Source organism: Acinonyx jubatus, unplaced genomic scaffold, assembly GCF_027475565.1.
Source record: "Acinonyx jubatus isolate Ajub_Pintada_27869175 unplaced genomic scaffold, VMU_Ajub_asm_v1.0 scaffold_69, whole genome shotgun sequence".
Classification (NCBI taxonomy): Eukaryota; Metazoa; Chordata; class Mammalia; order Carnivora; family Felidae; genus Acinonyx; species Acinonyx jubatus.
In genome coordinates, this window is record NW_026463988.1 from 26562 (window position 1) to 39165 (window position 12604).

General features: G+C 43.0%; 1 protein-coding gene across 1 annotated transcript in view; it reads right to left on the reverse strand.

Annotated features, from left to right (window-relative positions):
• LOC106989801 (leucine-rich repeat-containing protein 37A3) overlaps nucleotides 1–12600 on the reverse strand; it is a gene marked incomplete at both ends in the record, with an annotated part of 39156 nt that extends 26556 nt beyond the window's left edge. Inside the window, 3 exons of the mRNA XM_053213978.1 lie at nucleotides 1269–1340; nucleotides 6817–6888; nucleotides 9158–12600. Of these exons, the coding sequence (XP_053069953.1) occupies nucleotides 1269–1340; nucleotides 6817–6888; nucleotides 9158–12600 (3587 nt within the window). The remainder of the gene's footprint in view (nucleotides 1–1268; nucleotides 1341–6816; nucleotides 6889–9157) is intronic.
• Between the last annotated feature and the right edge of the window lie 4 nt (nucleotides 12601–12604).

Genomic DNA, 12604 nt, shown 5'->3' on the forward strand with positions numbered 1-12604 from the left:
TTTTTAAAGATTTCATTTTTTTAAAGTAATCTCTATACCTAACATGGGGCTCTAACCTACAACCTCGAGATCAAGAGTTGCAGACTCTAATGACTGAGACAGCCACGTGCCCCTTAGCCATCATTTTTTTAATGTTTATTTATTTTTGAGAGAGACAGAGACAGAGCATGAGTGGGGGAGGGGCAGAGAGAGAGGGAGACAGAATCTGAAACAGGCTCCGGGCTCTGAGCTGTCAGCACAGAGCCCGACACGGGGCTCGAACCCACAAACTGTGAGATCACGACCTGAGTCAAAGTCAGACGCCCAACCAACTGAGCCACCCGGGAGCCCCAACCCCTTAACCATCATTTTAAACATCTATTTTTATGGTGGCATAAGAATTTCCACACCGATCACAGGAATCTGCTCCTGAAGCCAAGAGCACACTGTATGTTAGCTAACTTAACAATCAATTACATAAAAAATAATAATAAAAAAATAAACTAATAAAATTTCCCACACTGAAATCCCTAATCTGTTCTCTTGATAATTTAATATGTACTTGGTAATACTGCTTACATAATTCACCTGCTTAGTTAAATATTTAATATTTAAATATTTAATTTAGATTAAATTATTTAAAAATTCTGGGTTAATGGCATTCAAATTAATGTAAGTGCTCTATATTTTCTTGTCTTGTAGGTGACAATTTGAGGTTAACTTCAATTCCTCTCATTTTACTAAGCCAACTTTTTCAAACCTTTTCTGTAAAGGCCAGACAGTAAATATTTTAGGCTTTGCAGGCCATATACGGTCTCTGTCACATATTCTCTGTTTCTTTCTCTTCTTTTCTCTTTTACAGCCCTTTAAGAACATGAAAATCATTCTGAACTCATAGGTTGTATCAAGACAGACCATACACAGGATTTGATCCATGGGCCATAAATAATAAATATAAATAAAGGCAGATGGTATATGAACACTTACATAACAAGGTTCATATGGGTGTCCATAATTGCTCAGACCTCATTACCCCTTTTCCTCTACAACTGAAGGGCTTTTTCCTAGATCTTGTCTATAAAATTAAAAAGTTGAAAATGCATAGGAGGTATTTAATGCTAGAGATGGGCTGGGTCCCCACAGACTTACAGAGTTATAGAATTTAATAGAGAGAATTATAGAATTCTACTGTTAGAAGAAATTGTTGCAATTATCTAATTTGAACCCTGTATTTTTTCATACATAATATAACTAAAAACTCATAATAAATGATGAACTGATTAACTTACAAATACTGGAGGGATAGCAGGCCTTCAAATGTGTCTTTACGTAATTCGCTCAGATAATTTTCACGGAGAATTCTGCAAAATGAAAAGGTCATTTCTGCGTCAAAATGCAAAATAACTACAACTATTTGCTACACAGGACCGCTAGATGTGACAGAAACCTGGGTAATGGTGCCACCAAATACACTAATTCTTATTTAATGTAGGGATGGCGATCTCTGCTGTTTGATTCAAATCTTTTCTTCTCACATACTCCTTTCTCTCTCTCCCTCTCTCTCTCTCTCTCTCTCTCACTCACACACACACACACACACACACACACACCCCTATCCACTCTTCACACCAAAATGTACATTTAATGCCTACTCTCTGGATCACAAAATCTCTGTTAGAACCCAGCCCTGAGTGGCAAAAACATGGACAGAACTGCCACTTCCTCCTCTCTTTCCCCAAATTTTATTGTGGAAGCCCTATTTATAACCATAGCAGTGCTACAAGTAAAGCCATCTAATTTTTTCCCCAACGAAAAAATACCTGTGAGAACTAAAAATGTGCATACAATGCACATAACATAAATGCTCAGTTTAATAAGTATAGAGTAAATACCCGTGTAACGCTATTTGTTCATTCTACTGTTGGTGGATACTAGATTTTTCTAATTTTTAGTTATTATAAACAGTGCTGCTTTGAACATTTTTCTGTTTATATCCCAGTACACATTTGCCTAAGTTTCTCCAGGATTTAACAGGGGTACAAAATTGCCTTCCTAAGAGGTTGTGCTATTTCAAGCTGGCAGATTGAAACATGCCAAGTCTCTACCAAACTCCAAACTCCACCAAAGTCCCTAAGAATGATTAGAAAAGATACAATTAGAAAATCCACAACCTCAGCTCAAAGCCAAGGGAGTAGCTCCACAAACACTCCCCACCAGAAATGCCTTGGAGCCACCTACAGGGTGATTAGCTGGGATACTGCAGTAGGACCAAGGACAGCACATCGACCCCACATCCTTCCTCCTTGCATCTGGCAGCAAAGGGTGTTTTCTTCCAGGCAGGAGCCATTGGTGTTAGAAGGGGGCAGGGTCCCAGAACCCTGGAGGAAGGGTATACACTCTGACTAGCCATTAGAAGCCACCTCCCACCTCTTCTTGAACTCTCAGGGGGACCTGTCACCAATAACAAGCCCCGTGGTTCATTTCACCTCTCCTTAGGACCAGAAAACAGAAGCAAGTCAAATCTCAACTACAAAGATAAATTGCACTCAGGAATGACCATGTGGAGTGAGAAAGCCAATTCCACTCAGGACAGAAAATAAAAAACAAATATAACAGCTTATAGTCAATGACACAGTTAACGGAGAAAACACAAAAGGATTTGAGAATACCAACATTAATGGGGCACCTGCGTGGCTCCGTCGGTTAAGCATCCGACTTCGGCTCAGGTTGCAGTCCATGGGTTCAAGCCCTGCACTGGGCTCTGTGCTGAAGCTCAGAGCCTGGAGCCTGCTTCAGATTCTGTGTCTCCCTCTCTCTCTGCCCCTCCCCAACTTGCACTCTGTCTCTCACTCTCTCTCTCTCAAAAATAAACACTATAAAAAATTTAGAATAGCATCATTAATATATCCTCAGACAGAGGTAAACGGTACATCTAATAAAAAGAACCAACTCAAGATTATATGAACGAAAAGTAGTATCATTAGTAAAAAACTCAGTCTATGAGCAGCAGAAATGGTCGTTGAATAAATTAGAAAACTTGAGGGGCGCCTGGGTGGCTCAGTGGGTTAAGCGGCCGACTTCACCTCAGGTCACGGTCTCGCGGTCCGTGAGTTCGAGCCCCGCGTCCGGCTCTGGGCTGATGGCTCAGAGCCTGGAGCCTGCTTCCAATTCTGTGTCTCCCTCTCTCTCTGCCCCTCCCCCATTCATGCTCTGTCTCTCTCTGTCTCAAAAATAAAAATAAAACGTTAAAAAAATTAAAGAAAAATAAATTAGAAAACTTGAGAGATCTGGCCACTGATTTCTTACCAGTACTTGAAATTATATGTATTTATTATATTTACATATTTGTTTTTATATTATATATTTGTAAACCCCTTGACAAGTGGGATATTTGGTCAGTTTTGTTCTTGAGCTTATATCCCTGGCATGTAAAACAGTTCCTGGGACATAGGAGATGCTCCATAAATATTTGTTGAATGAATTCAGAAAGTGACAGGTATCAATTTGCAAATATACTACTTTTAATTAAAACAAATCATTCATTTATCATCATTTATGAGAATAAGTACAACTTCACAGGAAAACAAATGTCTTTCTCCACCTCCACCCCAATTTGTGACTCAATCTTTTGAGACAAGAACCTTTTGAAAATTTCATGAAAGCTATGGAATGGACCCTTTCCCTAGAAAACTGCACTTTGTTGAATACGTGCAAAGGTGTGCATGCGATTTCAATTTGCAGACCATCCCTTTAGGGCTCAGGTCCGTGAATAGAATGGACTGAATTTGTGGGTGCCAAACTTGGATGGAAAATAAAATCACATCTCTATTTTCACAAACCTCTAACTAGAATTAGCATTTCCTTCCATTATGAATGTAGGCAACAAACCACAGATTAGTATAGTTAATTTGGTCCCCGGCAGAAATCAGATATTTTCATATCACATATTTGGCGTGGATATCTCAAACTATCATTTATTCTCATCAGTACCTTGAAGTTATAATAGTTAGTAGGCCTACCATTATATTTTGTTATTTAATATTCTAACAGAAGCAGATTTATTGCTATATCACTAATCTTTTTAAAAAATTTTTGAAAACTCTATTTCCACATAATTTCCTTTTCCTATACATTTTAACTTATTATACATTTGAAAACATTATCCCAAGAACATAAGCTTCTGCAGATCATCAATAGATATATAGAAGGGTGCCTGGGTGGCTCAGTCTGTTAAGTGTCCGACTTCAGCTCAGGTCATGATCTCACGGTTCGTGGGTTCGAGCCCCACATTGGACTCTCTGCTGACAGATCAGAGCCTGGAGCCTGCTTCCAATTCTGTGTCTCCCTCTCTTTCTGCCCCTCCCCTGTTCATGCTCTGTCTCTCAGCAATAAATAAACGTTAAAAAAAAATTAAAAAAAAAATTGATATATAGAAAAAAAGGTTAAAAATCCTGCCCCAGGGGACTATTGACCCATAGTTAAAAACTTCTGTCTTGCAAGGCATAACCCTCAAGCTGAATTAGAAATCATCAAATCTTGGGGCACCTGGGTGGCTCAGTTGGTTAAGTGTCTGACTTCGGCTCAAGTCATGATTTCACAGTTTGTGGGGTCGAGCCCCACATCAGGCTCTGTGCTGACAGCTCGGAGCCTAGAGCCTGCTTTGGACTCTGTGTCTCCCTCTCTCTCTGCCCCTTCCCTGCTCACTCTCTCTCTCTCTCACTCTCTCTCTCAAAATAAATGAACATTTAAAGAATTTTTAAGAAGCATCAAATCTTACCAGATTCATGTTCTAGTATCTAAACTACCAAATACATGCTTTTCAAAAAATATTTTTTTAATTTCAGTTTATTTTTTTAATAGGTAATATATATTTGCATGGCTCAGAATTCCAAAGGTATATAATACACAATTCAAAGTTTTTCTCCTACCCCTGTCCCTCAGCCTACCCACTCTCTCCACTCTCTCTTGTTTCTTGTGCCAAATTACTTTCATTTTTCTTACAAGTTTGGGAAATAAGATCTCCACGTTAGATACTATCATGAGAAAATATAAACTATATATAGTATTTAAGAAATTCATAAAATTCATAAGAAAACAACTACCTTGTTCCACCATTTGTCCCTTACCAGTAGGTTATCAGACTAAGGGGCGGGGGGGAATCTACTTTAGGGGGATCATAATCCCTACATTTAGATCACTATGACTGTTATGTCTTTTATTATTAATTCACAAGTCATTTATGACTTATCTACCCAAGTTGAACTAATGATATGACACACAATCTGTCATGAAAAATGCCAGTCAATTACTTTGAGTATAATATTGTTTCCAAAATTACTTGTGTCTACACTGACTTTTTCTACAAATCAATTTAAAAAAAAGATAACAAAAAAATTGGCAAAGGACAGAAAATTCAGACAAGAAACACAAATGCCCAGGAAACACACAGAGATATTTAAATGTATAAGTAATCAGAAAAATTCAAATTCAGAAGGGACCCATTTTATTCACCCACCAGATCAGCCAAGAAATGGAGAATATCCAAGAGTGGGAGGGTAGGAGGAAATGAATGCTGTCATGGTGTATGGATTGGTGTGTATATTGGCACAGCTTTTTGGAGGGCAATTAAAATTGTATATATTGACATCGTCTTCATCCCAACAATTCCATTTCCAGGGATCTATTCTACAGAAATACCCACCCACGTACACAAAGATGCATGTATGAGGTGGTCCATGCAGCAATGCATGTAATAAGAAAACTGGACACAGCCTAAACATCCATCAAGAGGGGAATTATTAAATCGTAATACACTCATACTATGGAATATTATGCAGCAGCTTGCATGGATGGGGTAACCCTCTATGTACTGGAAGAAAAAAAGTCTAAGACATACCACGAAGCAAAAGAATCGAGTTGTAGGATGTTACAATTTATGTAAAAAAAAAGATAAGAAAATCACACAACAAACCTATTTTGCTGTAAATATGTATGTAGGCAAATGCATGGAAAAAGGTCTGGAAGGATATATACTAAATCCAGAGTAGTGGCTATCCCAGCAGTGGGGGGATTAGAACATAAGGCAGGTGTTCACTATATCTGTTATTTCATCAAAAAATTTTTTTTGAATGTTTATTTATTTTTGAGACAGAGAGAGAGAGGGAATGAATGAGCAGGAGAGGGGCAGAGAGAGAGGGAGACAGAATCCGAAGCAAGCTCCAGGCTCTGAGCTGTCAACACAGAGCCCAACGTGGGGCTTGAACCCACGAACCGTTGAGATTATGACCTGAGCCGAAGTTGGACACTTAACCGAATAAGCCCCCCAGGCCCCCCTGTTATTTCATTTTTTTATATTGAGACTATAATCATGTATTCCTTGTATAATGGAAAATACGTTGAAATTGATTCTAACTTTAAAGGGAACCTGCCAAATTTAATTTTTAAAATAAACACAGATGGGGCGCCTGGGTGGCTCAGTCGGTTAAGCGGCCGACTTCAGCTCAGGTCATGACCTCGCGGTCCATGAGTTCGAGCCCTGCGTCGGGCTCTGTGCTGACAGCTCAGAGCCTGGAGCCTGTTCCACATTCTGTGTCTCCCTCTCTCTGACCCTCCCCCGTTCATGCTCTGTCTCTCTCTGTTTCAAAAATAAATAAACGTTAAAAAAAAATTAACACAGAATTGCAATCGGTAGAGGTTGAGTTGGGATATGGAAGGGGAAACACCTTTCCTCAGAGCTACTGACTTCAAAGTTCTGGACCAAGAAGGACCTTAGAATGCAGTTAGTTTTTTGTTTTTTTTTTTTTTTTTTGGATTCGTATTTGGAGAGAATATACTCACAGTTTCTCAGCCCAACGGTATCCCTTCCATACATTTTCATCAATGTAAGAAATAGAGTTTCCTTGGAAATTTCTGTGAAGAAACACAGTTCAGATTCTTGAATAGGTAGGAAAGGAATGAACAGAATAAATAAGAGAATCACTGGCAACCCTGTGGGGAATATTCCAATGCAGTAAATGCCAACTTTCTACTTTCCACATCTATCAGCATCCCAGGTGGTGCAATTAATAAAGAGCTAGCGTGGGGCCACTGGCACAAACAAGGCAGCTCCTTAGAACCTGAACCTCCTATTTGTTCCATTCCTTGGGTAGATAACGCCTGTTCATTACTCTGGAGGTAAGTATTTTTTTTCCCCAAATCACTTATGTGTCTAAAATGGTTCCTTCCACAAATCAATGAGAAAATAATAATTCAACGAAAAAAATGGTAAAAAATTTACCATTATCAGCAAACAAATGTAAAGAAGCCCTCTACTGAAACCTCTCTAGGTGTTAGAAGGATAAGGGAAGTTAGAAATTAGAATAACTAACATGGAAAGATTTCTTAGACATATTGCATAGGGAAAAGCAACAAATCACTGGGCAAGGAATTAAAAAGTATCCCCTCATTAGGAAATTAGGAAAAAATGCAAAGGAAAGAGATGGGAAGGAAGGACACACACCAAAAAGGTGACAGGTGTTATCTTATGAGTGGTAGGGAGGGTGGGGTGGGATTTTCACGTTTTATCCTCTATACCTGTGACATTAAAAACAACAAAAAGTATCCATGATAATTCATGTATCCATGAATTACACATGTTTAAAAGAAGCTATTAAATGCCTGAGGTTCAGTTTCAACCGCTAACTCTGCGTATGACTTTGAACCTTTACCTGTAGTTTTGTCCTCTTCCCTCAGCAACAGCTTACCTGGTCAGTTTATATACACATTTTTTTCAGGGGAGTCAGGAATAAATTCAAAACAGATACCCATCTGCCCATGTGCCTGGTGGACATTTCCAGTCAACCTGAAGCCTTCTGGTTGCTCCTATGTTCCCTGGTAAAAGATGCCTCAACTTCCATCATTCTCCTTATCTGGGACAGAAGTTTCAGAGTAATATCTGAGTTTTCTCTTTTCCGTGCACACCCCACCCGCGACTGTCCTCAGTTAGTCTATCTTGTCACTTCCTCCTTTGCAGTGCTCTCAAGGCTTTTCTTTCTACTCTTTTCAGCCACTCTGATTCGGCCCCTTGTTACTTGACTCCCAGGTTTTGTTAGAACATTCTATCTGGTCTCGCTGGATCAAGCTCTCCTCTCCAGATCGCCCTACATGGGGAACTGAAAATAATCCTCTTGTTTCAATGGTCTGTATCTCATGCTTGAAAACTTTCAGTGGCTCTCTAGAACTCAGAATGTAACGTTCAAACCTCTCTAGCTGATAGCCAAGGTTTCTCGTAATTGGATCTTTAACTGCTAAACCTAATTCTTGATTCCTGATCATTCCTGCAGCCGTGCCTTTGCCTAGACTTATACCCATTTTTTCTCTATTTAACACATCAGAGCCACTCTTTAAGTCTCCGCTAAAGTGTTAGCTTATCCATGCAGCTCTCCCTGACCTCCATACTCCACTGAGTACAGAGTCTGCTGAATTCCAACACCCACGGTACCTCTTTTAGTGCTTAATTACATGCCCCCTCCCTTTTTGTGACCATTTCCTTTCTTCCCGCCTGTCATTTCATGTTCTGAAGACGATTGCATCCTAGTGTGGCGCCCATCGTACTTACTCTTGGGTTGGGCCCAAACTGAGTACTGTATGTGGAAGGCCGGGGGTCAAAGATGAGGTCTGGGGAATCAAAATAATAGCAGCTAACACTCATATTTTGCCAGGCACTGATCCAAGTGCTTCATATGTATTACCTCATCTAGATCTCACAATAATCCCATGAGATGGTAACTATCATAATTTCCATTTCACAGAAAAGGAAACTGAGTCACAAAGCTAATAGATGACAGACCTCGGCCCAAACGCAGGCAATCTAGTTCCAGAATCTCTACTCTTCACTACTCTGTTGTATCCTATTATAGAGGATGGAGCAAAAATGGGAGAGTAGAGGTTAAGGAATGAAATAATGGGGCTAAAAATTGGATAAGGAAAAAGAATAAGGACGATTACAAGTAAAAGATTGGAGAAGGGCGAACAGTAGTAAAAAGGAAAATGAAGATAAGGGATAGTTGACAAAGAAAAGGTAAAAACAGAAAGTCAGTCAACGTGGTTGGGGAGATGAGGAAGGCCCAGGACGACACTGAGGAAGAGACTGCCATGTCAAGCAGGAGGCAGAGAACGAACAAGTAAAGGCGATTCTTACAAGATGGTGAAGGTGCCGTTGTAGGTGTCGGGCTCTGGCACGGGCACTCTGCGGAGCCTCTGCTGTAGGCTGAGACCAACACACGACAGTGTCTCATCTTTGCAGGTACAGCGCTCACATAGTTTGAGGTTTGTGGTGGCATTCTGTTCTGGTTGCCAAGTTAAAGTTGTGTATGCCTTTTCTGAGGTATAGTTTACAAAATGCACCACAGAATGTTGAGTTGTTGGAGGAAAACCTGTCTCAAATGACTCTGGTTGCTGACTTACAGGAATTTCTAGGTCCATAGGTGGAACCGTGACTTCAGTCAGGTTTCGATGTTGACTCTGAACCTGTTCTGGATGTGCAAGTGTCACCTCAAGGTCCTTTGGGGGAGGAGTTGTAGTCTTCTTCAGGGTTGTCGAATGTTCAGCCTCTGCAATAGGTTCTGGAGTTACAGTAAGCTCCACATGACGAAATGGGATGATGGGTGATGCTGGATGCGGACCTTGATCCTTACTTGGAGTTGGAACTGTCACTTCCTGCTCGAATGGATATTGAACTACAACCTCCTTAGGTGGCTCTGGAGGCTGAGTTGGGGTGTCTCGCGTGGTTGGAGAAGGTTCAGTCTCCACACTGGATCCTGCGGTTACAGTAAGTTCCAGGTCCATAGGTGGAACTGTGACTTCAGTCAGGTTTGGATGCTGACTCTGAACCTGCTCTGGATGTGCAAACGTCACCTCCAGGTCCTTTGGAGGAGGAGCTGTAGTCTCCTTCATGGGTGTAGAATGTTCAGCCTCTGTAGTAGGTCCTGGAGTTATGGTAAGCCCCAAGTCCACATGATGAGCTGTGACACTGGGCAATGTTGGTTGCTGACCTTGATCCTTACTTGGAGTAGGAACTGTCACTTCCTGTTGGGATGGATACGGAACAACCTCCTTAGGTGGCTCTGGAGGCTGGGTTGGGGTCTCTTGCATGGTTAGAGCAGGTTCAGTGTCTGTAGTGGATTCTGGAGTTATGGGAAGCCCTGGGTCCAAAGGTTTAACTGTGACTTTAGTTAAGGTTGGATGCTGAATGTGCTCTGAATGTGGAAATGTCACCTCAAGGTCCTCTGGAGGAGTGTTAGTCTGCTGCAGGGCTGAGGGATGTTTAACATCCGTAGTGGGTTCTGGAGTTACAGTAAGCACCAAGTCCAAAGGCTGAACTCTTACATTCGGCAACCACAGACGCTGAGCTTGATCCTGATCTGGTGTTGGAACTGCTGCCTCTTGATATACTGGAGCTTGAGCTACAAGTTCCTTAGGCGGCTCTGGAGGCTGGTCTGGGGTCTGTTGAGTTTTGGCCTTATTCAAGGGTGAAGGCTGAACCTGAACCTGCTCTAGATGTGCAAATGTTACCTCAAGGTCCTCTGGAGGAGCTGTAGTTTTCTTCAGGGCTGTAGAAGCTTTAACCTCCATAGTGGGTTCTGGAGTTATGGTAAGCTCTAGGTCCAAAGGCTGAACTGTTACCTTAGGTGACAATGGATGACGAGCTTGATCCAGACCTGGAGTTGGAACTGTCACCTCCCGAAACAGTGGAGGCTGAACTACAACCTCCTTAGGTGGCCCCGAAGGGTGACCTGGGATCTCTTGCGTGGTTGAAGTTTCAACCTCTGTAGCGGGTTCTGGAGTTATGGTCAGTTCCGGGTCTAAAGGCTGAACTCTGGCTTCAGTCAAATTTGGATGCTGAGCCTGGACCTGCTCTGGATGTGGAGGTGTCACCTCAGTGTCCTCTGGAGGAGCTATAGTCTGCTGCATGATTGTAGAATGCTCAGCCTCCACAGTAGGTTCTGGAGTTACAGTAAGCTCCAGGTCAGCAGGCTGAACAGTAACATTGGGCAAGTTTGGATGCTGAGCTTGCTCTTGTCCTAGCGGTGGAACTGTCACCTCATTATGGACTGGAGGTTGTGCTACAACCTCCTCAGGTGGCTCTGGAGGCTGAACGGGGGCCTCCTGCTGGGCTGGAGGAGTTTCTGCCTCCTTAGAGGGCTCGGGAGGTTGAGTTGGAGCCTGCTGCAGAATTGGAGATGGTTCTACCTTCTCAGGGGCCTCTGAAGGCTGAGCTTGTACCTCCTGTTGTGTTAGAGAAGGTTCTATCTCCTTAAGTGGCTCGAGAGGTAGAGATAGGGTTTCCTGCTGGACTGGAGATGGTGCCACCTTCTCAGGAGGCTCTGAAGGCTGAGCTAGGACCTCTTGTTGGCCTGGAGAAGACTCATCTTCAGGGGACTCTGGAGACTGGGAAAGACGCTTGGACTGAGCTGGAGAAAATTCAACTTGCTCAGGGGGAGATTGAGCAGGGACATCCTGCTGCACTGGAAGAGGTTTAACCTCCTTAGTTGCCTGGGGACTTATGAAAACCCTCAGATCCACAGGTTTAACTGTGATATTAGGCGACACTGGATGCTGAGCTTCACCTGGACCTGGAGGTGAGAATGTCACCTCATGCTGTACTGGAGACTGAGCTACAACATCTGTAGAGGACCCTGGAGGCTGAGCTGGATGCTCATACTGAACTGGAAAAGACTCGACCCCCTCATTGGGCTTTGGTTGCTGAGCTGGGACCTCTTGCTGGATTGGAGAAGGTTCTATACTTGCAACAGGCACTTGAGGCAGAGCTGAGCTCTCCTGCTGGCTTGGAGAAAGGTCAATTTCCTCAGGAAGATCTTCAGGCATAGTGGAGACTCCCTGCTGGATTGGAGAAGGCTCAACATTTTCAGGGGCAGCTGGATGCTGATGTGGGACCTCCTGCTGGATTGGAGAAGGTTCCAACTGCTCAGGGGACACTCCAGACTGAGCTGAGGCCTCTTCTCGGAGTGGAGAAGCTTCAACCTCATTAGTGGATTCTGAGGTCATGGTAACTGAAGGATCCACAGGTTTAACAGTGACATTAGGCAACAGCAGGAGCTGAGCTTGATTCTGACCTTGAGGAAAAACTGTTACCTCTGGATGTTCTGGAGAGTGAGCTGGGGCCTCCTGTTGGGTTGGAGAAGGTTCACCAGAAGGCTCTGGATGTTGAGCTGTGGCTTCCTGTTGAGTGGCAGAACGGTTAATTTCCTCAGAGGTCTGTGGATGCTGACTTGGGGCCTCCTGATAGGTTGCAGGTTTAACTTCCCCAAGGGGATTTGGATGCTGAGTTGTGGCCTCTGACTGGGCTGGAGAAGGTTCAGTCCCCTCAAGGGGCTCTGGATACTGAGTTGGGGTCTCTGGTTGGGTTGGAAAAGGCTCACCCTCCTCTGATGCCTGAGGATACTGAGCTGGAGCCTCCTGCTGGGTTGAAGAAGGTTCAACCTCCTCAGGGGTGTGTGGATGCTGAGCTGGGGACTCCTCCTGGGTTGTAGGTGGTTCACTCCCCTCGGAGGCCTGTGGGTGCTGACCCTGGCCCTCCTCCTGGAGAGGGGAAGGTTCACCCTCTTCCTGGGCCTCTGGAAGCTGA